At 47.1% G+C, this 26,339-nt stretch overlaps 1 protein-coding gene across 3 annotated transcripts in view; it reads right to left on the bottom strand.

The window, feature by feature from the left end:
- Positions 1 to 26,090, bottom strand: part of UBE2E1 (ubiquitin conjugating enzyme E2 E1) — a 56,726-nt gene extending 30,636 nt beyond the window's left edge. The window contains exons 1-3 of one of the 3 annotated variants that reach the window (XM_036431607.2): positions 25,895 to 26,090; positions 24,640 to 24,824; positions 20,649 to 20,699 (exon numbers count right to left, since the gene is read on the bottom strand). In XM_036431607.2, the coding sequence (XP_036287500.1) occupies positions 20,649 to 20,699; positions 24,640 to 24,791 (203 nt within the window). In that variant the 5' untranslated portion in view covers positions 24,792 to 24,824; positions 25,895 to 26,090. The remainder of the gene's footprint in view (positions 1 to 20,648; positions 20,700 to 24,639; positions 24,825 to 25,894) is intronic. The other 2 variants (XM_036431606.2, XM_036431608.2) reach the window with 2 other exon arrangements.
- Positions 26,091 to 26,339: the final 249 nt, after the last annotated feature.

Genomic DNA, 26,339 nt, shown 5'->3' with positions numbered 1-26,339 from the left:
CGCATATCCTTGTAACAATCTCATCTTTTTCATCGCAGCGAGTTGGAATTTTGTAAACTGCAACATAGAGTCTGCACTAGTAACAGCAGTGGTACCACACTGAACTCCACAGCGAGGGGCTGAGAGCACCGGCCCTGGAGCCAGGCTGGCTAGGTTGCTCTCCTCGCTCCTCCACTTAACTAACTAGTTACCTAGGCCTTGACTTCATCATCTGTAAAATGAGGACAATAGGATCCACCAATAGTGAAGGTTTGAATTTTAAATGAGTTTCTACATTTAAAGCCCTTAGAACAAAGCTTGACCCATAGTGAACGCCTAACAGGACTTAGCTATGACTGCCGTCCTTGTCCCATTCACCACCCCCTCCGTGGGAATCCAGTGCTGTGGTCTGCTGATGCTCCAACTGCGGCCAGTCGCCTGGTGCCACACATGACCTCCTGCATGACACAAGGAGAGAGAGCGACCAGCAAGGAAGTCCCAGGCAGGAGCGGGTTCTCCATCCAAGAGGAATGAGGCAAGGCAAAGAGAAAAGCAGTGCTCGTAACCACTGCTCTCCCATGAGAAGCTCCAGACAACGCCGGTATTTAGTCACACTGCTCTCCCTTCCGACCTGTGGGCTTTCTAAACCTAAAGATCTGTACATGCCTGGCCGGTGTGGTTAGTGGTTGAGTGTCAACATATGAACCAGGAGGTCACGGTTCGATCCTGGTCAGGGCACATGCTAGGACTTCAGGCTCGATTTCCAGGAGGAGGCGTGCTGGAGGCAGCCGATCTATGATTCTCTCTCATCACTGATATTTCTCTTGCGCACCCTTCCTCTCCAAAATCAATAAAAAAAATACTTTTTGCTCGTTTTTAAATTATTTATTATTGAAAGTATTATATATGTCCCCTTCCCCCCACTCTGTTGTCTCCTCCCAGCCTGCCCTCGCCATATATATATATATATATATATATATATATGTATAATTTATATTTATATTTAAATTTGTACATGTTTTTAGATCCAATAGATGATTTCCACCTATAAAGAAAACAAAACAAAAACTACTCCTGGATGGAATAAACCTTGCAACTCATCATTATTGGTGATTTTTATTTTTGTGTGTAAGGGCCTGGACAAGAGGCTACTGACATTTGTGAACCCAGAATCATGAATATGTAATGACTGAGGCTCTCTATACCACTGATGGTCCTGTGAAAGGGATGTTAGAAGATTTCTTGGAAAGGTCCAGGATACATTTGAAAACCATCCTGAAAGGCTCACTGAACTAAGCGCGACCCAGAGACCACACACCTGCGTTTAAAAAATAGTCATGAGCCGCTTAACCAGGAGTACGTTCTGAGAGAAGTGTCGTTCGGTGATTTTGGCGTTATGCGAACATCACAGACTGCACTTACACAACACACAGGCGATACGCTTCAGCTGCTGCTCCTAGGCTAACAAGCCTGTACCGCCTGTATTGTACAGGCAACACGAGATTAAGTCAAGCACAAGAGAAAATGATGCAATCCGTCAAGAAACACGGTGAGCCTGGCACAGTTTTACAGCAAACTTTTTTTTATGAGTCAGAGTACATTCAAAAATAATAAAAAGTGTAGTAAATACATGAACCAGTAGTATAGTCATTTATTACCCAGAATATAGCTGTATATGAGTGTATGTGCTATACTCCTATATGATGGCAGTGCAGTAGGTTTGTTTATACCAGCATCACCACGGACATGCGAGCAATGTTTCGCAATAGGACATGATGGCCACAATGTCACGGGGCAATAAGAATTTTTCAGCTCCATTATCATCCGGTGGACTACCGTTACTTATGCGGTCCATTGTTGACCGGAGCATCATTACAGCGGTGTGTGACTGCTTCCCATATGTATTTTCTTGACAAGGATCTTTTAAATTGTTCGAGAGCCAAAATTCCAGGTGTGTGGCTAGCTGGCGAGGAGGAGGAGGAAGAGAAACATGTGCGCAGTACTTCCGTATCCTTACAACGCCAGGGCTTCCCCACAGCGGTTCTAAAATGGACTCTGGGGGGCCCTCTTCCTGGGAACCCAGGCCCGGCAGAGCCAATCAATCTCTGCTCCTATGGGCCTCAAACTCTCTGGAGAAGAGGTTTCCCCTTCTCTGCTTCTTTTTCAAATGTTTCTTATTTGTATTAAGTAGCAAATTAAACCTGTGGGGGAACACAAGACTCCATTTCTAACCTCAAGAAATATGTAATTTCAAGTACACACACACACACACACACACACACACGCACACACACACACGTATAGTATCTCCTGAACTCCATTCCCTTTTCAGTTTTTCCCTTTAGTATCATGACCTCAATTCAGATCCTTCAAAGGCCTTTCTACCTTTTCCTTCTACTCCTTAAATCTACAAACACTCTTATTTCAGACTTCTTTTCCTTATTTAACCTCAAGAAAAGAGGCAGAGACTGCTCCTCAGGTTACCATCAAGCCCTATACATCACAGCCAGTTCCAATCGCTGGAGGGCTTCTGTCCCCATCAATAGCAAACTGGCTACCTCCCTTCCCCTGACCCCCTCCCTGAAAGGAAGCCCCAGTCACAGACAGGCTTCTCTCTCCTCCTCGGGTGTGCTGGGGCAGGGACAGGACTGGAAATCACCTCTATCCAGGACATCAGGTTTAGGTGAAAGGGGAATCATGATGAAAAATTATAGACAAACGTGTATCTTAGGTCATAATGAATCTTACACATATTGTCTTGTTCAGTAGTGGTTTTGTGTTCATCTGATGCCGATAGTATCTATCCCCTACACTTTTCTATCTCCACACAATCTAATTCAGTGCTATGCACACAGACATAAATGCTCAGGACCATTATAGTGAGATCAAATTTTTTCAAATCTTTTTTTCTTTCTGATGGTGGCTGTCACTCTAATATTTTACTGTAAAAGAAACTTAAATCTGTCTATCATGCAGCAGCTTCTAAGCCTTTACCAGCAAAGGCTTCAGCTAGTATTGCAAACATCCAAATACTGATCCCACCTTCTCATATTGTGGACCTGATGTAAATTTTTAGGGGTATGTTGTATATTTTCTTAAGATTAAGCCTATATTGAAAATATTAGTTCTGGTCAGATGGCTCAGTCGGTGGGAGCGTTGTCCCATACACAAAAGGTTGAGGGGGTTCAATCCCTGGTTTGAATGCATATGGGAGGCAACTGATCAATGTGGTTTCTTTTGTTTGTTCTTTAATGTATTTTTATTGATTTCAGAAAGGAGAGGAGAGAGAGAATAGAAACATCAATGATGAGAGAGAATCACTGACCAGCTTCCTCCTGAACATCCCCTACTGTGGATCAAGCCAGAAACCTAGGCGTGTGCCCTGACCAGAATCGAGCTGTGATATCCTGGTTCACAGGTCAATGCTCAACCACTGAGCAACACAGGCCAGGCTCAATGTTGTTTTGTTTTTTTTCTTCTCACTCTCCCTTCCTCTCTCTCTAAAAAATGATAAAAATATATCCTTGAGTGGGGATTAAAAAAAATTACATAAAGTAACAAATTGCCTTTTTTTTAAACTAATGAAAGATTAAAACTGACTGTGTTTTAATCACTTCAACTTGACAATTTCTCAGTGATTTATATTAAAATCTACACAAATACTACTATTTAATCACTAGCTTGACTCAGTAATAATTGACACTTTTTATTTTATTTATTTTATTTTTTTTAAATATATTTTATTGATTTTTTTTTACAGAGAGGAAGGGAGAGAGGCAGAGAGCTAGAAACGTTGATGAGAGAGAAACATCAACCAGCTGTCTCCTGCACACCCCCTACAGGGGATGTGCCCGCAACCAAGGTACATGCCCCTGACCGGAATCGAACCCGGGACCCTTCAGTCCGTAGACCGACTCTCTACCACTGAGCCAAACCAGTTTCGGCAACTGACACTTTTTAGGCATCTCCCTGAGTGGAGGAGAATAGGTAAGGGACAGAGAGAAGTGGTGCTCCTGTAACACTGCTCCCATGAGGAGCTCCAGACCACCCCCGCCTGCCTCCACCACATCCTTCTTCACGCTGCTCTTCCTTCTGTTCTGTGGGTTTTCTCAACCTAAAGGTTGGTACATGTTTTCTTTTTCTTAATCCTCACCTGAGGATATTTTCCTGCTGATTTTTAGGGAGAGCGAAAGAGAGATGGAAAAACGGGGATGAAAATTCGATGTCACAGACATCACTGATTGGTTGCCTCCTGCACAAGCTTCAACCAGGGCCCATGGAGAGGAGCCTGCAATGGAGGTACATGCCCTTGACCCGAACTGAATCCGGGACGCTTTGGTCCACAGAGCTGTATATGTATTCTTGTCGGGCACAAGAATAAAATGAAAACAATCAGAGTCTCAAGGACTTTGTTAGCGACAAACACCATAACTGAGTGTGACAAATGTTGTAGAGATGTGTAAAAAGCCGTGGGACAGCTTCACCATTCAAGAGCCAGACCACAGGCAAGTGTCTAAAAAAAGGTAAACTAGAGTTGCCCAGAATATCATAAATCAGGCTTTCTACTGTTGCTTCATTGTTTAGTAAAGTGAACACACAGAATATTGGACACTTGTGATTTTACCATAATTACTAAGATTCATTTCAAAGTAAAATATAAAATTACTTGATTGTTTTATATTATTGGTGGTGTTTCCCTTTGAACAAATCACCATGTTATGTCTGCACTGAAATTTTCTCCCCTCAAGAAATTTGGATAACATGTAATTTTTCTATAATGGATAGAGTCCCTGTCTAAACTGTTGATTATCCGCTCAGAAGGGGGAAATAGCATGACAAACTGGCCCTTCGTAAAAAAAACTTCCCTTCTTGTAAGAAATGTAATTTCTTATCAAAGCAGCCCAAACCTGATGTACTGCTTTAAGGTATGCTGCATTACATCATTTTATGTCATTTCTACAGCGTAAGAAACAAACCAAAAGAGTTTTACTAACTGTAGTTCCCAATACACATCTAAGAATGATTAGTATCACTACTCCAATGTGTTTATTAAGCTTCTCACGTCCATGGCCTACATCTCCCCTGCAGTCCAAACATTTCAGCTACCAAAATGAAGAATTAGGGCAAAATTATTACTCCTCAAAAGCACCCACCAAATCAAGGCACTGGAATTCACCCTCTCTAGGAATTCATATCACACAGACGTGGGCCTTTACACTGTGTAGGCCAATCTTTAACTATCACGGAATCCCAGTGGGAAGCTGCCTCCCAGACAACCGAGGTCCCTCACCGTCCTGGCAGAGCATCCTGGCAGACGCAGGCCACCTTCCCTGCAGGTGGACAGTCACAAGAAGCGACTACAAAGACAACCAAGAAGCTGGTTTTTGTGGACTCTGAACGCTCCAGGTGCATTACGGAGCAGTCACACTTGAACCCTCCTATCATGTCCAGACAAACTAGGGTTATTCACTTCCCTTCACAGATTCAGACACAAATTCCAGGTAGCAGGTCTATAATTTTTCAAAACTTCTAGATATAACAGATATATTCCTATCTAATAAAGAGGGAATATGCAAATTGACTGTAATGCCATCACAAAGATGGCGGTGCCCACAGCTGAGGTGGGGTTTCCATAGCACAAGATGGCTGCATCCACAGCAGAGGCTGAGTTCCCTTAACGAGGAATCAGCAGAGACCTGAGGCTGTGCCCACCACCCAGTGGGGCTTCATAGGGAACCTCAGTCTGCACCCCCAGCCCCAGCAGTGCTTCACAGGAGACCTCAAGGCACCCTTCCTCCCTCTGCCCTCCCCCCCTCCCCCGGCCTGGGCCAAGGGACCTCAAGTTGTGCCCCTGGCCCTGGTGCCGGGCTGGCGGACCTGAGGCTGTGCATGCCCTCCCCCACCCCTCCATGCTGGGCAGAGCTTGACAGGGTAGGCCAGGTCTGGATCTCACATGATTTTGAGGAGCACGTAGGTGGGTGGGGACTTGACTCTGGGTCCCATGGCGCGTCCCAGACTCTGACAGGAGGAAGATTTCCATATACATTTTACTAATTTTCTTTCATCTCTGACACTTCTATTGAAAAGCATAGCAATATTAAAATATTTCCTCTAATTAATTCCCCTTAAATGTGCACGAAATTCGTGCACCGGGCCACTAGTCCTATATAATAAAAGCCTAATATGCTAGGTGTCCCAGTCATCCGTTCAATTGAAGAGTAACATGCTAATGATATGCTAAGGCCACTCAACCTCTTTCTATGACATGCACTGACCACCAGGGGGTTAGTTTGCTGCTTTCTGGTAGGTTAGTTTGCTGCTGGGGTCCAGGACTGAGCAAGACAGGTCAGACATGCCCTGGAGCTCTCCTCCGTCCTTCCCTGGCCTTGATCGTGCACCAGTTGGGGTCCCTCAGCCTGGCCTGCACCCTCTCGCAATCCGGGATCCCTCTGGGGATGTCAGAGAACCAGTTTCGGCCCTAACCCCCTACTCCTGCCACCTGTGGCCACCCTATGTAGGCAACAGGCATGGGGTGTGATGGCCTGGCTGGCCTAGGCCTACCTCTGCAGGGCGACTGCTGACCAGCCACACACCGGCCACAGAGTTTCCGCTGGTGGCCTGGGCCACCTCCTTTCTTTGCTGGGGAGCGGGGCCGGCCCTGCAAGGGCCATCTGCCCACGTGATTGCCCCTAACTGCTGGTCTGCCTACCTGATTGTCCCTAACCGCTTGCTTAGAGGCGGGGCCAGCCTGGTGAGGGGCTATAGTGGTTCTTGTCTCTGGTCGTTCCACTTCTGGTGGCTGGACTTTATACAGGATGGTGAGGAACAGCTGGTTATAGCTAAACCTTAAGTCTCAGGGCTGCACAATGAGATAACCAGGGCAGGCATAGACCAAAGTGCTGGCAGTGTTGTCAGTGATTTGGTTGCTCAGCCTGGTCATAGACAAACAGGCAGGAAACACAGGTGGGGCAGGTAGGAGACTGTCCCGCCCACCCCAGCTGAGTCACCGATAACCCTGCCAGGCCTCGATGCACTTGTAAAACTAGTCATAAGATTTAACTGGAACAAAAATCTGTTATTAATACAGACAGTTGTCATGATGCAAGTGTGTCCTCAGTATGCTACGCACTTGAAAAACCCATCCAAGGAACATAATTACTAATCTACCGGGCTGGCTAAATACCTGTTGAGGAATGAATCATACCTTCAAAGACTAAACCCATAATAATTCACATATAGGGGCGAGGTACATGCAATTGTATCTCTTCTAGAAATGCCAGTGTCACAAACTGGCTTTCTGGTTCTAGTGAGCATGTCCATAAGAAATTCCTGACAAAATGTCACCCAGCTAACCATTTTTCCCTGAAGAAACAGGAAGGGAAGGGAGCCACTAAGGTGGGAGAAGGCCAGGAATGCAATCAAACAGCAAGGAAAATGCAAATTAAGCCTGCAGTAACATCATTAGGTATCCTGAGATTTGACTTATTAGCCCATCAAACAAGACAGCATTTCTCTTATGCACCTCCAGGTCCAATGACAATCAGTGAGTGTTATCCTCCTCAAGCCTGGCACTACATTAGGGGCCTGGCGAATACCAGAGAAGCTTCAGAACCGAAGATGACTGCTCTGGCTCACTACCAGTTGGGAAAGTTTAAATCAGGATTTAAATGAAAAGTGGACTTAATGTAAAAAACTTTCAAAGTGACCGTGGAAAAAGAAGAGAAGCAAAGCACTGATCATCTGGCAACAGATGGAGAAAAATTCACTTATCTCTAATAATAAACACGTAATATGTAATTAGACTGCATATCTTCCCGAATGACCTTTGGGATGAAGCCGGGGCTGTGAGGGAAGCCCGGGTCCTGGGTGCCAGGGGAAGGAAGGCCTACTCTTGAATGGATTTTGAGCACTGAGCCTCTAGTACACTTCATAATAAACAGGACACAGAGACAGAGAAGTGGGCATCCAGTCTGCCCTAGCTACAAGTATCCATTATAGAAACTAATTGGGACTACAAGATTTTAATAGCTTTTTACTTTCTTTTCTCAATCACGTATTTTAATTTGCAGGTACTACAATATAGAACTTCCGCCCAATATATATAACTGTCAAAAGTTATAGTAAAATGTAGTCGAAATCTCTACATCTACATAGAATCCAGTAGTGTGGCCAGACAGAATGGAAACCAAATTTCGGTTCTAATAAGAATTATGTCCTCAGCACAGGGTTTATTTTGTCCATGTGTTTACTATATAATAGGCGCACTTCAGATGTGAAAACATCTCAGGATACTAAGCTACAAAGAAGAAATATTTTTTTTTGGTGGAGAAGGGGGAAGAAGGCTACCAGTCTAGCTGAAGAATGAAGCTGTGCTTTCTGAGGACTTGCACAGAGTTACTCAAAAAAGGGCCAAGGCCAAAGCAGTATACCATCTGCCACATTAAGTAACACGACACTGCTCTCTTCCTGCCAGCCTCTGCCCCCACATTACTGCAATCACCTAACATACATTGGTTCTGAAATATTTACTGAGGTTGGAGAAGAGTTATCCATCATGTTTGTAAAACACCCTCAGAGTGCTTGTTATAAAACTAACGTTTTCTTTTAGATCTACACCAATTCAACCATTTCTTTGTCATTAGGATAAATGTATCCTAGCAAAGTCTGCAAAGAAATAATGTTCCTTAAAGCCAATTCCAATAAATTACTTTTAAAAAACTGAGATGTGTTCCCACAGAAGAGTATATGAGTGGTGGGAGGAGAAATGAAAGTTACTTGGGAAGCAAAGTCCCTGTGTAGACAAACCGCTGGTGGTTCCACATGTTATCATTCGATTCCCCGAGGCACTTTTGTGATTCCAACTAATACTCTCTGAATGAGAAGAATCTCTCTCCCATCCTAAAAAAATTCTTCATCTGGCCTCAATGCTTCCAGAACTCTGCTGTCCCTTTACCAGACTGAGTCACCTGCCTAAGTGACACATCTACTGGCTGCCCCCCTCCCCCCCCACCCCCCGTGACCTCCAGCACCAGGATTCAAGTTTGAAACTTCATGTTACAGCCCTAGCCAGTTTGGTTCAGTGGATAGAGCATTGGCCTGCGGACTGAGGGTCTCAGGTATGATTCTGGTCAAGGTCATATGCCTGGGATTGTGGGCTCGGTCTGATGTGCAGGAGGCAGCCAATCAATGAATCCCTCTCATCATTGATGTTTCTATCTCTCTTCCTCTCTGAAAATCAATATATATACATATATATATATATATATATACACACACACACACACACACACACACACACACACTTTGTTATACAAAAATATCTTATTTTTTGCCATCATTTTAATTTAGAAATCTGTCAAAGTTATTTGACTAAGAGATGCCATAAATAATTTCTTCTCCAAATATTTACTTACTGTAAAGGCACACTAGAAGACAACTTCGAGTTGTTTGAAAATGTCAAAAATATCAATCATAACCCAAAGAACCTACTTTCAAAGAAAGTTAATGTCAATAAAATATACATTTTTGAGACTAAAATGTAGTGCCTTGACTGATAACTTCTGTGATGTGAATAAAAAGATACCAGCTCTCATCACTTACACCCAAAGCCCCCTACACTCCCAATGTGAATGGGAATCTGGTGTCTGCATTTTTATACGGAAGCTGCTGTGTACACGGACTGCTCTGATGGGAAGTACTAAAATAAACATTTACAATGTAGGACATTTTCTTATATCAAACTGTTAACCACATTCAATAATAATAATTCTAGGATTCATATTATCCCAAACTTACTGCTATAATTTACAAGTTTGTGTCTTAACAAGATCAACCTTGCTGAATTATCAAACTAGCAAGACCAAGAGTACCTGGGATAACCTGAAACAAATTAATAAGACACGATTGGTAGACTGGAAAGATGATGCTAAGTATGATGCTTTAAGTTTTCCAGGTACATGTGATGTGAAGTATTAACGTTACTGCCAATCTTGAAAGGATAAAAACATTGAATATGATAAATAACTTAAACTGTGTTAAAAGTAAACACATGGACCCACTCCCAGAGCACACATCAATCCAAATGATGAATTTTAAGGATGGCACCAGCAATTTATGGATTTTTCAGTTTACCCACACTCTAGTATTTTTAAACTAAGCCCTGGCACCCACTCTACAATGTCAGCCATAAGATCACCAACGGCTTGATTCCAGTAAAGCAGAAGTTAACTTTTTCTGGTGGAAGGAAAACAGAGGAAACCATTTAAAAAATTGAGAATCCACTGAAAACGATAGAGCCTCTCACAAGATATATATCTATACTAATAAAAGTGTAATATGCAAATTGGCCACAATGCCCTCACAGTAACAACCAAACAGCAGGCTGGGTGGAGCGACAAGGCCTGCAGGGGGGTTAGCGAGGGACTACCAAACAACTGACCAGGCTGGCAGGGGGGGCAGTTCGGGACAACCAGGCTGGTAGGGGTGGCAGTTGGGGGTGACTAGGCCAGTGTGTGTGTGGGGGAGGACAGTTGGGGGTAACCAGGCTGGTGGGGGGTTGGGGGGACAGTCGAGGACAACCAGACCAGTGTGTGTGTGTGTGTGGGGGGGTGGGGGTGGGGGGGGGTGGGGGTTGGGGCAGTTAGGGATGACCAGGCTGGCAGGGGGCACAGTTAGGTGTCATCAGGCTGGTGGTGGTGGGGAATTAGGGGCCATCAGGCAGGCAGGCAGGTGAGCAGTTAGGAGCCAGCAGTCCTGGATTGAGAGAGGGATCTCCCGGATTGCAGAGGGTCCAGGCTGGGCTGAGCTGGGCAGACCCCCCCCCCCCCCCAATGCATGAATTTGGTGCACTGAGCCTCTAGTGTAATTATATACACAAGAAATTTTGTCCTACAGTGTAAATTCAGACATTAAATACCTTATTTGAATAAACACAATGAAATCTTCTAATTGGAAGTATATAACACCTTTTCCTTCTTGAAAATCCTCCCCTCTTGTATCTCTTCCACAATGGATCTGTCTTGTGATGGTCAACAAATTAGAAGGTGTAGAATCCAATGGTTGCTTGCTCATCTTCATCTTTTTCCAGCTCACTCATTATTTCAGAGTTCATGATCCTCAACTCCAAACACTTTCCACTCACTGTCTTCTGACACCAACTCTCTCATTTTCCTTCTCTCTGTCTCCTTCAGACTACACAGCCTCTAAATGCTAGACCTCCAGGTCTCATCCTGGGCCCTCTTCTCTCTACACGTTTGCTCTCTAGGGAAGCTAGAGGCATTCCCAGGCATTCAAAAGCCTCTATAAATTGATGTCTCCCAAATGTATGTGCGTCACCAGCTTATATTTATCCTGAGTTCAAAATATTCCTCCGAGCTCCTACCTATCTCTGATTTCTATTTGACACCTTCATTTATTATAGATGCCTCAATAGAGCATCTGTCTCAAATCTAACATATCCAAAAAGGACTCATCCCAACACACACAGACACACACACAGAGCCGTGTTCCAATTTTCTTCCCATCAGCAAAATGTCACCATCATCTACCTCACTGGTAAACCCAGGGAAATTCAGAGCCATTCTGGGTCTTTCTCTCATCTCCCACAGGCAATTCCTAACAGGTCCAGGTGTTTTACCCTCATCTCCACTGCCACCCCCCCTAATCCTAGCTACCACCACTGGTTTTTGGAATAGAACAATACCCTCTCCTTCCTGGTCTCTTTTCTTTTATTTCTGCCTTCCTCCCACACGGCATGGAGGAGGGGAAAGACTTTGAAATCATTACTGAAATGATGTCACTTCCTTGCTTTAAGACCTTGAGTGGCTTCCCACTGAAAGAAATGGGATGCATGCAACCCAAACCCGCTACCACGGCTTACGTGGCCCTGTATCACGTGGCTCTCCCCTCTTCGGGTCCTGTGTCCGTGCTTCCCTCCTTGGGAATGTTCTTCCTACTCTTCACAAAGCTCTTTTCCTCATCATCTTTCAGGCCTTTCCTAATGTTTTAAGCCTTTTCTAGGTAGCACTCCCCCTCCTCCCCCCAAATATTCTCCATCAGTGCCCTGTTCATTGCTCGCCTACTGGCCGCCACACCTGTAGTTACCGATCCTGCTTACTTAGTTGCTGTCTGTACTGCCTACCAAATCCCATTCCACAAGCCAGGAGCCAGGTCTGCTGTAGTTACAATGTGCAGCACTCCAATATTTTAAATAAATATGATCACACTGCTTTCTGACTTTTTGAGCTGTATCCAATCTAAAACTTTTCCCTGAGTAAGAACATCCCAAGTGGAGTTCTATCTTCTGCAATTTGAAAATGTACTTCAAATCTTTTTCTATTGAACATATAGAATCCATCACCCATTGACTTTCCATCTATCAATTTAAATGGATATAAACACCTGATGTCCCGGTAGTCCGCATAATGGTCATCATCTCAGTGCTGGCAGACCCTGCAGGACCTCTCCATTGATTATCACTATTTGATGAGGCCTGGGAAGGCAGTGCTGCAGGGCCTACAGGCAGCCTGGTCTGGTTGTGGGGCCACGAACAAAAATGTGGTCTCCGTCCTCAGACTGTCCTCGCTGCCCAGGGGTCCTGTACGGAGGCACAGAGCTCATGGCTCCTGGTGGGAGGGGGTAGGAGAGAAGAGGGCACACACATTGGGGAGCACTGCCAGCCGCAGCATTATGGTGCCGCCCGGGTGGCAGTGCTCCCCAACTCAAGCAATAGAGAAGGGGGTTCTGAACAGTCCAGCCCCAGCTAGAAACCATCACAGCTTCTGGCAACGGACGTGCAGACCCAGTGGTGGGTGATTTCAGTACCAGACAGTGTGCCCGCCCCACTGACTGACAGTAACACCAACGGGGGATGTGGTGGGCTCACAGGGCTGGACTGATGATGCCCTGGCGGACCTGATGTGAAAGCTTTTCAATGACAAAACCTATAAATGACTGGGTAAGATTATTTCTGTACTTAAAACTTTTTTAAAAAATACTAAAAATAAAGGTTCACACTGCCAAACTTCTAAAAAAAAACAAAAACAAAAACAAAAACAAACCCAAAACAACAAAATTTAGTGCCAACACAAGTCACTACAGACAAGTCAGACGTGACCCGTGACACATGCGCTGCTGGAGGCCAGGTGAGAGCTGGGTGATACCCACGCCAGCCCCTTTATTTTGCCTGGCACTTCCCTCTGTCTCAGCAGGCCTTTAAAAGCAGACAGAGCCCTAACTGGTTTGGCTCAGTGGATAGAGCGTCGGCCTGCAGACCGAAAGGTCCCGGGTTCGATTCCAGTCAAGGGCATGTACCTTGGTTGCGGGCACATCCCCTGTGGGAGGTGTGCAGGAGGCAGCTGACGATTCTCTCCCATCAATGTTTCTAACTCTCTATCCCTTCCCCTTTCTCGCTGTAAAAAGTCAATAAAAGATATATATATAAATAAATAAATTCAGGTTGTGACTACTCTGTTAATTAAAGTAAGCATGAACTGTATGCTGACCCAGGTGGCATAACCCGGTGTGGATTATGCCCCGCACAGGAACACAGTGGTTCTGCAGGATTTCCTGACCTGGCCGTCATCACCTTGGCCTTCTGCAGGTTCCCCATCTCCATCCTGTGGCATGAACTCCACAAAGCCGCCCGTCATCCCTTGCGGGTATGTTCCTGGATTGTGGTCCTCAAGCAAGAGCTTTAAGCTTCGCCTATAGAGCAGGTTTCCCAGAGGATTAGAAGCATGTTCTGACACCAGCTACTGGGTCTTTTGTTTCACTCCGGAGCATGGCTGCCTCGAGAGGCCGAGTAAGAATGGGCTTATTATGAAACCCCGTTTCACTCCACTGGTGATGGGGAATGTGTCAGATGTCTCCGGCGGGTGCCAGCATCTCTAACGAAACCAACGCTCTGAAGAGCTTGAGGATTTTAGGAACCGTCTCAAGGAAGGCCAATGTACTTAGCGCCCCGAGACCCACGCTCACGTGTTGGTCAACAGCAATGATATCAAGTCAGAACATGGGAACCAAAGGTATTGATATTTTCTCTATGCTTCTTCTCATTCTCGCCTGCAGTGCGATCGCACTGCAGCCCAGAGCTGCTCTGTGATTCCGGGAAGGTGAAAATTGCCCAAACTGCCCGGGTGCCAACCTAGCAAGGCTGCCAGCGATGGACAGCTGCACAACGCGACAGCGGTGCCCCCGGCTCTTCCCGTCGTTTTCTGAAGGGGGTAAGGAAGATGTTCCATTAAACCATCAGACTTGAGTTAGGTCTGATTTAACAAATACAGATTGTTGATTCTTTCTTGGACACACTGTAGGGATGCAAAGACATAATCCTTGCTCTCAAGGAACATGAGTCTACTGAGAAAAAACAAATCAAATCAAATGGGGCAGGCGCTGCTGCTTTCCGTTCTTTACAAGTGGCTCTTCACTTTACATTTAATCCCCTTGAATTATTTTTGAGGCATCCTAGTAGCACTGCCCTCCTTTGCTCCCTTTTCCTCCAGTCCTCTTTATTTTCCCATCCTTCCTTTGTAGACTCCCCTCCGAGCACAGTTCTCCTCTTCCCCAGCAGGAAGTTCAACTATCACCCCAACTTTCAAACCTAATGTGGACGCCCAGAGCCAGCTGCGGCCTCAGCGCCCTGTTGCTCCCCTCAGCCCAATGCACGGAAGCCTCACGCATGGAAACATCAGGATGCAGCTCGCTTCCAAACGGTTCTGCAAAATACAGGGATGTGGGAGAGAAAAGCCGACATGGGGAAATTCTCACAGCTGATGAGGAAGGATGGCTGTTTTCCTGATTTAGTCGCTCAACTCTTCTGTAGCTTTGCATGTTGTCAAGTGAAAAAGGTGGGGAGGGGGCACGTAGGATCAGAATCAAAGACAGAAAGCAGGGTCCCTGTGCCTTTTGGGGACCTTTTAATTTGTCTGATCAAATCTAAAAGTAGGCCTGAGAGTTCACTGATGGATTGCTAATAAACTTAAATATGTGACAGCAATATGCTAAGCACTATTCCTGTATATGCTCAACCAAGCACATAAATAACCAGGAGAGGATGATCTAACCTGCCTCCCTCAAGCCAGTTCATCTTCCCACCTTATTCCTTCTCTTAATGGTACCACCCATCTTCCCCAACACCCAGCAGAGACCCTCTGTCCCCTTCCAAGTGCTGCATATCTAAACCAGTGGCCACATACTACTGCTTTCCCCAGTCTCCCTTCTCCACACCGATGGCGTCACCTGTCCCCACGGTCCTCTTGGCCCCCGCTGGACTGTCACAGCAATCTCCACGTCTCCTGGTTCCCACCGAGCTCCACTCAACCCCTGCTTTGTCTCAGCCAGACATTCAGCTCTAACTGGATGACGCTTAGTGATTCCCCGGTGTCTATAAAATGACACTCAAAGCCTCAGCCTGACACAAGGAACAAGTCTGGTCTCTTAGTGTTTATCCTTCCACTCTTCCTTGCACCCCAGCCACAGGTTTCTTCACAAGTGCCCTCTGCCTTTCCGCTGCTACATCTCTCTTACACTTCCCTCTACTACGGATGCCCCTCAGTCTTCTCCCTGCTTCTCATCTCCACGAGGCTGCCCAGCCAGGACACTTCCCACCAGGCCAAAGGAACCTCGCCCTCCTCTGAACCTTCAACGTGCCACGTGCAGTACTTTCCAAACAGCCTTCCATCGACAACTCCAACACGCTATGCAAAGCCGTGAGTGTATTTCCCCCCCCCCCCCTCACTATGTTATGAACTCCGGGAAAGGAGTGATTTTTCACATAGAACGGCACTCATGGCTTGTGACAGAAATTTAACGTTAATATCCACTATAAGTGTCCCCTCGTAAGCCAGAAGCATTTCCCCTCAAAATACTGACGACATTTTAATAGTAGTATCTCTCTTTTTTTTAACCTTTTAAAAATTCTGGTAAAATATATAACATCAAGTTTGCCACTTGAACCATTTTTAAGTGTAAACTTCAGTGCCATTCATTGCATTCACAGCGTTGGGCAATCATCACCACCATTTGTTTCCAAAATTTTCATCAAACAGAAACTCTGAACCTGTTAAGAAATACCTCTCCACCCTCTCCTTCCCAGCTCCTGGAAACCTCTAATCTTTCTGTCTCTGGGAACTTGATTATTTTAGACATTTCATGTAAGTAGAATCATACGATATTTGTCCTTCTGTGTTTGGCTTATTTCAGTTAGTATAACATTTTCAAGGTTCATATAGTTGTAGCATGTATAGGAACTTCATTACTTTATATGGCTGAATATTCCATTGTATGGATATTCTGCATTTTGTTTATCCATTCCACTCATCTGTTGATAGATATTTAGGTTGTTATGACTAATGCCACTATGAACACTGACAAGTTATCTGAGTCCCTGTTTTCAATCCTTTGGGGCACACACCTAGGAATAGAATTGCTGGATTATATGGTAATTCAGTTTAACTTTTTAAGGAATAAGAGCAGTACAGTTTTACAATCCAGAAGCATGGTCATTTGGTACCTGAGAGTGCCTACTCATTTAGTAAGCAATTCATTTCTGGATAGATTTCCTTCCTTCCTTCCTATCCACTCAGGCCCCAGGCAATGAGCTAATTTCCAGCCACTTGACCCTGGTTTGGGTGCTGTGTTGATTGTGCTGACACTCGAGTCTCCTGGTTCTCACTATTTTTCAACACGGTCTCTACACACAGAAAGGCAATCACACCGCAGTGGTAGCTATCCAAGTAAGAATTAGAACAAAGCAAGCATGCAGACGATGAAGTCACCTCGATATCCTCAATGCATTTAGTAGCATCAGATGAATTCAAGTTATAGAAAAAGGACATTTTTCACAGCAAGTGAGATGACCTAGAATCCTGTAAAGGGTAACGTCTGCAGAACCCATTTTTTACAGTAAACAGCCACTTAAAACATGCTCAACTTGGACGAGGCCTTTACTTCTGTGAGGAATCTCTCTTCATTCCAAGCTGAACAGCCTGGGACTTACAGGGTGAAGAAGCAAATGTAGGTTTACAGTTGTGAGTACGGGAAAAAAAATGGATTCTGGTATTATTCTTTATTTATTATTGTATTATTTTCCATACAAACAACTGTAAACCTGTGTTTGCCCCGCCCTGTTCTATTGCCACTAATTCCAGGAGGATTTGCAAAACCACAAAAGTATAACAATGTTGATTCACAGAAACTATCCGGGAAGATACACATCACTGCTAACCAGGCCTATCTCTGTGCAAGGGGCAGGATCAGAAGAGGTCATAAAGGAATCTTTCACTTTTTTACTCCACAATTTGTTTCAGCTTTTTAAGAAGGTGCATTCTTACATTACTGTGTAATGGCTTAACATTCTATTTAAAATATAAGCAACAAAAGGCAATGTTAGTTAAAAAAAAAAAAAAAAAAAAAAAAAAGTCATAAGAAAAACTATTCTTCTCTACCATGCTTGAAATGGTTCGTGACTTCTGAAAGGTGTTTTATCCTAAAATCTGAATTTTTAGGTTTCAAGTCACTCTATGAGTAGTTGCCTCATAATAAAAAGACATCCGCTTAAGTAAAACCTGAAGTTTAAAGGACCTGGGTAAAAAAAAAAAATACATCATTTATTATGTGCAGACATACTGTCTGCAGACATTTATGTCTACAGATTAGTTAGATAGCTATAACTAGTCAATTTAGCAGAGCTTGAGCCCTAAGCTATAAATAATAGCTGCAAAACTGACCCTAATGGCAGAGTTCGCCAGCTACCGAAAAGGCATAATTTTATCATCCAAGACATGGCATGCTTTAGGAAATCATTACGGTAGTTAATGCTTTCCCCTCCTAAAGGAACAGAACCAGAATGCAGGAGGAAAAGCCTAACCAAATGCAGGGTCCATGAGTTGGGAGACTTAGCTGCATACACACATGTAACCAAATAGTTCAGAGATAGCAAAGAATTTGATTTATAAGGCAATATAAACCAATTTTAAAATATTCACTTAAAATATCTACTAAACATGATATGCAACACTGAGGTTTAACTTTATGTGCTCAAAATGGTAACATATTTAGCAAGTGCATTTTGCACATTCGAAGCCACATATTTTTGCCAAGTGCTAAAATTAGTGAACACAAGGGGTGCATTTTCCAGAGAAGCATTTCTCACACTGATTCAACTGTTGGAGGCTACTTTGTAGCAACTACAATATTTTAATAAAGAAATGTGCTTGAATTTAAAACTGCACACTGATTACTGATCGAAAAAAAGGCAGTTCTATAACGGTTTAATACATAAAATACATTCATTGAAAGCCAGTTATTTAACAAGTTCAAAATACCATTTACAATTGACGAATTTACAATTTCATTCAAACCAAGCTCTCATGCTAACACTTTAAAAATTATAAAAAAATAAAATAAACATGCATGCATGCATTCAATGTATCATTTAATTCATATATTTTTAAATGGAAGCTAACATCAACAAGTATCCCCACACTAAATTATCCATTCCATCTCCAAAAATAATGTACATTAAAATACAATACTAAACATTTCAGCCCTAGCCGGTTTGGCTTAGTGGAAGAGCATCTGCCTGTGGACAAAAAGGTCCCAGGTTAGATTCCAGGTTTTGGGCCTGATCCCCAGTGTGGGGCGTGCAGGAGGCAGCCAATCAATGATTCTCTCTCATCATTGATATTTCTCTTTCTCTCTCTCTCTCCTTTCCTCTCTGAAATAAAAATATATTAAAAAAAGAAAAAAACCATCAATTTAATCCCATAACATACCAACAGAAAACATAAAACCAAACTCATTTAAATATGTTGATTATTGGGACTACTGGATACCATTAAGTCAACATTATTAAGGCAACCAAAAGTAGAGATTATGTAACAAACAAACAAAAAAGAAAAACTGAAAGTAGAGATTGTGATTCATATTACTTCAACAGCCCTCCTAGAAAATGTCTTCAGAAAATACAGCAGTCTTTATTTTTAGAAGTCAACATAATACACATCCTCTTGCAAAGTAAAGATGCCTAATGTTTTCTTTGAAATTGAAGATTTCTTCAATGTGTAAATATGTTGAAATTTGTCTCCCCACCACCAATCACCCAGGTTTGGTGACTCACCTGACCACAGGTAAGGTTTACAGGTTTCACCTTGAAAAAGGCAATTAGGAGCTTTCCAGGGAAAGTTCCACATGTTCAGCAGCACAAACCTCTCACATGTAAACTCAGCTAAAATGGTGTGAAATTAACGTGTATTTATCCTATCTCTAAAGAGTAATGAATCTCATGAAAAGCTTTAAATTATTTACAACTTTTAAATTTGACTGCACCGATTTGCAAAAAAGCTGTACACATTTTGATAAATGTTAGTTCTGAAACCATGCTTTAAAAACGTCATAATCTGATCAGCTACAGCTGCCTGAATTCACCAGAGACACCGACTCACCAGAGACACGTGGAAGGCAGGCTACCAAACAGGAGCAACAACGAGAGCACAGACCTCGCAGGGGGAACACCCATGGATTCAACACAACCCTTCAAGGGAAGCTACAGGCTTCATCTGAACGACTCCAATAAAACAAAACAGGGAGATATTACAGCTCTAATCTTTACCCATTCCTCCACTTTCTCAACATCCTGAAAAGGCGCTTACTAGCCAGGAAAGAAATCCTCAAGAATGATTGCGTGGTTCCGTTACAAACTATAGTAGAAGAGCATATTTCAAACCCGAAATGATTTTCCTTACAAAACAGGACAAAATTTTACCAAAGAACACCCTACACCTGACCAACAATAACAACAAACATAACCAAAAAGACAATTGATGTTCCCGTTTACTCCGTTAACCACAGTTTAGAAAGCTCAGTGTTAATAAGCAAAGTATTTCATGTAGCTTTCAATCTATTTCCACATGCTTGATTCAGATTCTATGAACAGCCAGACCACAGCCTTTTCTCATCAGTAACTTCCTCTAACCCCGTAAGTTTAGCACACTCCGAAAACTTCAAATCCCATTCCAATGCCAATGATGAGAACGGAGAATGAAGTTAAATGTTAAACTTAATTTTAAACAACTGGAGTTACAGAACCAAACAAGTACGCTTCCTTAAATAAATGGCTCTTATTCTAAGTCTCCTCACTTCTCCGCTGATTTAGTCAATTCACCTTGACTCAACAGTAAATAACAAAATGCGTCTTCTGAATAGAGATCAACAACCCTTTGAAGACTAGTATCAAACTGTTTTGAAGCCGAACACACACATACTGGGCATAGTGTGAGGGAGCCAGTGTTTGATCTGACTCTGCTCTCGCAGGAGAGAGCAGGAACAACACTGAGAGAGCAAAGCAATTTTCTAAGCCAGCATCACCCTTAATGACAAATGAAAAGATCCAGGGTTAGACAAACGCACACCTTCCTATTCACTTCACAGTTTTGTTTTATGTCAAAGTGTTCACTCTAAATCAAATCTCTTCTCTTCACCATAACACTGAGATTGTCAGAGGCTCACCAACACAGGACACTCAGGTACACACATTTCAGCTGAGACTTGCTGTTAGCACGAAACAAGCATTACCCAAAGAGTAAACGTTTATAGTAATAATAATAGCAAGGAAAAACCCAAGGAAAAGTTGGAAGAATTTTGAAAGAAACAAACTGGAGAGAGGAGCTCACCTGCAGTTGGGCGGAGGGTCTAGAGTGATGTCGGCCAGCTCCTTCTGAATCCTGGTCAGGGGGAGAGAGGACAGGGTCAGGCTGGGCCTGGCGGTCACCGAACCTCCTGCGCTCGGCGATCTCCGCGGAGGGAGGGGGGGGCAGCGCTTCAGGGCCCGCGCTTAGGGAAACCCTTTGCCCCGGCACCTTCTCATCCTCCTCTGTGCCCGGGTTCGAGTCCGCCGGGCACACAGGGTCTTGGTGCTTGTTCTCCATTTAGGACATAGCCCAGCAGCTCCTCTCCGGACTAGTTGAGTGTCAGGACGCCCTCACCTTCCCGGCACCGCCAGTCCCTGGGGCCATGGAGCCCCGCCTGGGAGGCAGGGCGCACCCCGCACCCCGCCCTTCCCCCCTCGGCTCACCCCCCTCCAGGCCGGCCTGTGTCCTCAGTGACGAAGCCAACATGGCCGCTCCCCGCGAGGCCCCTCAAGGCCCTCCGGGATCCGGGGTGACGCAGGCCTCTAGGGGGACCCCTCGGTGCCTCCCCCCTCCCGGCCGCCCGGCTTCCCCGCCCCCGCCCCGCGCCTGCCAAGTTGCGGGCCGGGACGCCGCTGACTCCCCAGCTCGCCGCCGCCGCCGCACCCCGGAGTCCGCACCCCGTCACCGGCACCCTGGAGTCTGCACCCCGCCACCGGCACCCCGGAGTCTGCACCCCGCCACCCGCACCCCGGAGTCTGCACCCCGCCACCCGCACCCCGGAGTCTGCACCCTGCCACCGGCTCCCCGCCCGGCCCTGCACGGAGGCCGGGCTCCGAGTACCCGCGGCCGCACAGGTGCACCCGCCCGCCCGCACTGGCCCCCTTTCCGGACCTTCTCCCCGGACATCCTCGAACTTCCCCGGGCTCTGCCCCCTTCCTCCTTCACCTCCCCCCCCCCGCCCTTGCACGCAGCCCCGGGGCCCCCCCTTTTCCCTCTGGGCACCGGCCCACGGCCTCACAAAGGCCCATCCCCCACGCCCGGGCCGATCCCGAGCCCCGGCCTTTGTCTCCGCTCACCTAGGCGCTGAGAGCATCACCCAGGACGGCGAAGTGTGAGGCCCTAAGCCTCTGCCACCCTCCAACGGGCTCTCCTAGTTTTATAACTTTTTCTGCTCCTCTCCTAGAAAGCCCTGCAGGGCTAAGGTTTAACTTAAAAATCTCACTGGGCGACACCGTAAACAGACACACACACACACACAAACACACCTAACACACAGACAGACACACTCTCTAAGGCAATCTGAACGCTAAGAATGGCCTTTTTCTCTTCCCAAAAGGTGGCTGCGGGTAGGAAGGCAGGCCGCTGGAAGGATGGGGGGCAGGTTTTAGGAGGCACTGCTTTTTTCCAGGTGGAAGTGATGAGAATGGAAAGGTGGTGACCTGGAAAGTTCTTTAAACTCTCCTGGTGGAGAACATTTCCTGTCCCTACAGATCTGGTCAACCTTGGAAAGGGGTTCGCTTACAATCCCTACTGACATCTTTTTATCTGTGCCCTGCTACATTCTGCTGCTACCCGTGAGCATTTCGGTGGAGATATTTGGATCTCCCGCTATTTGGCACATTATTGTATGTTAGACCAGAAGTTTGGAGTCCTGAGGTTTCCCGATTCTTTACCTGCCGGCCTATTAGAATGATTATATATGAAGACCTACACAGATAGGAAAAACTACCCACTCCCCTAGCACAACTGGTATATTACACATTGACTGCATTTCTCCTGGTCAACCCCACCTCTACTACAAAATAGTCGTGAAAAACTAGTTGCTTATTACCTAGATCGTGTCAAACCAGACGGCTTTCTCCGCTTCATCTCTACAAGCACTTGCACAGGCTCCACAGAGTAATTCCTGTCCAGACCACGCTCGATGGGGGCTTTCCTCTCCCAGTGGCCCAGAAACCACTTCCCAAAATGCAAGGGGGTAACCTTGGTCACCCCCGGTCATTGCTTAGCCCTGTGCTGGTTCTCACTCTCTCTCTCTTTCGGTATATGAGCTCCTTCCAATTCTATGGGCAACACCTGCTTCCAAATCAATCCGTTTCAGAGTCGCTCCTACAGGGTCTAAGATCAGTCTCCCTTATTCTTTCCTGGACACACTGTCCCTCTCCACTTTTTACCTTTACTATTAACCTTCGCTCTACGTTAACACTACCAGCTAGTCTTTCAGCAAGATATCCAGAGAGCTAAAACCGACATTAACTTTATAGGTAATACTCCTGTCTGTAGCTTCCCACCTTTCTTTCTTTTTTTCTTTTCCTCCTACACCTACCATCTCTTTCCCAGACATTTCCAAGTAAGTTTTTAACGCCCTCAGTATAAGCAGACAAATTGTCTAGTGACAAATCTGTAATGTGCTGACAGAGCAGGCTGTTTTAGATCTGAAACCTGTGTCTTTGTCCCCAAACATATATAATGTACAGCAGGGACAGTCGGCAAACTATAAAAACACTGACGACCTAAAGCAAATATCCTGTCTTAAGCAAGTCAGGCCAGAAGCTGTGGCTCTCAGGAGCCCAGACCCCGGGGAGGGTGACGGATTAGAGGCGGGATAAGGAAGGCCCCATCCGAAGTGGGCAGGGTCGGTACCAGGCTCTGGGAGAACCAGCATGCGGGCTCATCCATGAGGGCCTGTTAGACTCCTGGGAAGTGGATATGCAACCGAACCAATCCCCTGAAAATGAGGACACTCTGGCCAAGGCATCTTGCCTCTCAAGTCTAGACCTCTACAGTCTACACTATTTAAAATAAACCAAAGTCTCGCCTTCACCTGCCCATGGTTTTGGTGACCAAAGCACTTGACCAACATTTCAAATTTCACGTCGGGGAAGGTGACAAAACAAACTTTCAAGTTCCAGGTTCACACCTCGGTGGAGAGAGAGACAGAGAGATCTAAAGCCTCGTGTTCCGTTTTATTTTACATTCTCCCAAGAAAGATATCCCTATCTAACCCACCATTCGGATTCTTTACGATCGTCCTGGTTTGCCACTTTAGTTTAATGACTGTGCACCTGAGAGCAGTAAGGATTTATGAAAGGTATGGGGATTCCCAGGAATCTGCTATAGATTCTTTCAGGGGTCACGGGGATCAGAGGATATTACTGAAGGACGGTGGAAGTAAAAGAGTAGCTTCTGCCTTCCAGAGACAGAGGAGGAAAAGAATAAAAAAAAAAAAAGAGCCACCACTTGAATTCAACTTCGAAAAACACACTCACACTCTCAAGGTTTTACGGCACAGAAGAGCACGGAGAAATTTAAGTCTCCCTGAAATGGCAAATTGAATCTCTTAAAAAGAACAGGAGAGACCCCCAAATAACCTGGAATTACCCATTTTACATCATGTATGGATTGATTCATTCACTGGCCTCAACTCTCCAAATCAGAAAAATCTCTTTAAATCCCGCACGAACACTTGTGTCTTCACCTATTAAATCTGTTTTTGAGCTCACTACCATGAGTTGTTTATTCCTTATACGATTTCTGGGAGAAAGGTCTATTTAAAAAAATATATATATATATCGGATGTGCAACAGGTGAGGAGGATGTAAGATGGGGAACAGAATTCATTTTGATGGAGTGGTCTGGGCAGGTATTAGTAATTAAGTGCAGTGACAGGCCTGGGGGCGAGGGGGGGGGGGGGGAGAAAGGTCACAGATTAGTGATTAATAGCACAAGTAATCTGACATCCCATTGAAGGGCCAGCAGTAGAAGTAATGAGGATTCTTACAAACTTCAGGAAGACATGGGAGACGCAAGTCACAACAGCTGCAGGTGGACAACGATTAGAAGAAAAGAAAAAAAAAGAAGTGATGGAGAAAAAAAGAGTGAGGGCTTCTTCAAGGCCCCTTTTTTCTTTTCTTTTTTTTTCATTTTTTTTTTTTCTTCCCATTTTTAAGCACCCACAAATCGTGAGGAGCACGGAAGCCCACCCTCCTCGGGAGGGACAGGGGGAGCCTGCGGATGAAAAGTAATACGCTACCTCTTGGCGCTGGTGGAGAGGAGCTTGGAGTTCTTGCTCATGCTGACTTTGCTCTCCTTCTTCCTGGGGATGCTCGCTTCTTTCTCGGCGGGCTGGTGGGAGGACGAAGAGGAGGAAGAGCTGGTGCTGGCCCTCGAATCGTCATCCGACATAGCGAACCCCCCGCCCCGCCCCGCCAACAGCCCCTGCAGCGGGAGGGAGACAAAACGGAGAGAACGCGGCGCCCTGCAGCCCCGGGCCCTCAGCGCGGACCGCGCCGTCGGGGGGGCTGGGCCGGGGGTGCGCCCGCCGCCCCCCCTTTCCCCGCCTCTCCCAGACCCCGGGCCCTGCGGATCACACGCGAACCCCTGTTTGTTTTTTGGCCCCAAATGGGGGAGAAACACGGTGGGAAGAGGTCGCTAGCGAAGCGTGGGGCCTCCCCCTCGCCCCCAGCCCCACCCCCCCGCCGGACTCCCCTCGGGGCCGGGAGGAGGCGGGGAGCCGCGGAGGGGAGGTCCCGGCGGGGGCCGGCTTCCCGGGGGTCTGGGGGGCCGGGAGCAGAGTTTGACCGGGTCGGGAAGAGGAGGGGCGGAGAGGAGTGAGAGAGGAAGCCGAAACGGGGGGACGGAGGCGCGGAGCGGGGGCCCCGTGGGGGAAGGGAGAGGCCCGCGGGGCGGAGGGGGGTGTAGGGAGGGGGGAGGGAAAGCAGGGGCGACCGGGCTCAAGGTCCCCGGGCCGCGCCCCGACGCCCCTCCCGCCGGCCGGGCCCTCGCCTCCCGCACACGCCGGCCGCCACCCCGGGTGGGGGCGGGGGCGGGGGCCCAGCCTCGTCCTCCTCCGCGAAGGAATAACAATGAGCCCGTCCGCCCCCAAGGGGTTCCTTCCCGTGCCCCCCTCCCCCGCCGCCCCGGGGGCAGAAAACGGGGCTCCCCCAACTCCCCCGCCCCCGGCCCTCGGGGCGGCCCGCGGGGGGCTCCCGGGGCGGCGCTGACAGTTCCAGCCACGATGCCCCCCTCCCCCCCGGCCCCGACGCGGGCGGCCCCCGCACCCCCCCACGCGGCCCGGGGTCCCCGCCCCTCCCCCCGCGGGCGGCCCGGATCCCCGGGGCTCCCCCCACCCCCCGGCCCCGCTCCGCTCCCCCCCCAACCCCCACCCCCGGGTCAGCCCCGCGCCCGGCGGCCCGGGCGGCGCGGGTCGGGTCGGGCCGGGCGGCGGCGGCCGGGTGTCCCCGCGGCGGGCGGCGGGCCGGGGGCGCGGGCCGCGGGGGAGCCCGTACCTCTCTTTGTGTCTGGCTGCTCCGTGCCGCCGCGGCGGCTGTGCTGCGGCTGCGGCTGGGCCTGGCCGCTCGTGTCTCTCCTCTCTCTCTCTCTCGCCGGGGAGAGAAGCGGAAGTGCAGCAACAGCAACTATTAAACAGGCAATGGCTTCCCCCGGCCGCACACGCTCCGCACACACTCCTCCTCCTCCTCCCCCTCCCCCTCCTCCTCCCCCCGCGCCTCCCGCCCGCGCCGTCCCCTCCCCCACCGCCCGCCGATCCCACCGCCCGCGCTCCCGCCCGCACCTCTCCGGGCGGGGGGTGGGGTGGGGGCTCCAGGAAACCCTGCCCCCTCCTCCCCACGCTCACCCCTCCCCGCTCCCCCGGCGCCTTTCCGGGCGCCTGGGACCCGGGCGCAGGGTGGGGATCTTCTCCCCAAGTGGTTTTGGGGGGAACCTGGATCTGGG

The sequence above is a fragment of the Pipistrellus kuhlii genome, unplaced genomic scaffold, assembly GCF_014108245.1.
Source record: "Pipistrellus kuhlii isolate mPipKuh1 unplaced genomic scaffold, mPipKuh1.p scaffold_m20_p_11, whole genome shotgun sequence".
NCBI lineage: Eukaryota > Metazoa > Chordata > Mammalia > Chiroptera > Vespertilionidae > Pipistrellus > Pipistrellus kuhlii.
The sequence above is the reverse complement of the archived record's forward strand: the minus strand, read 5'-3'. Positions and strand labels throughout refer to the sequence as shown.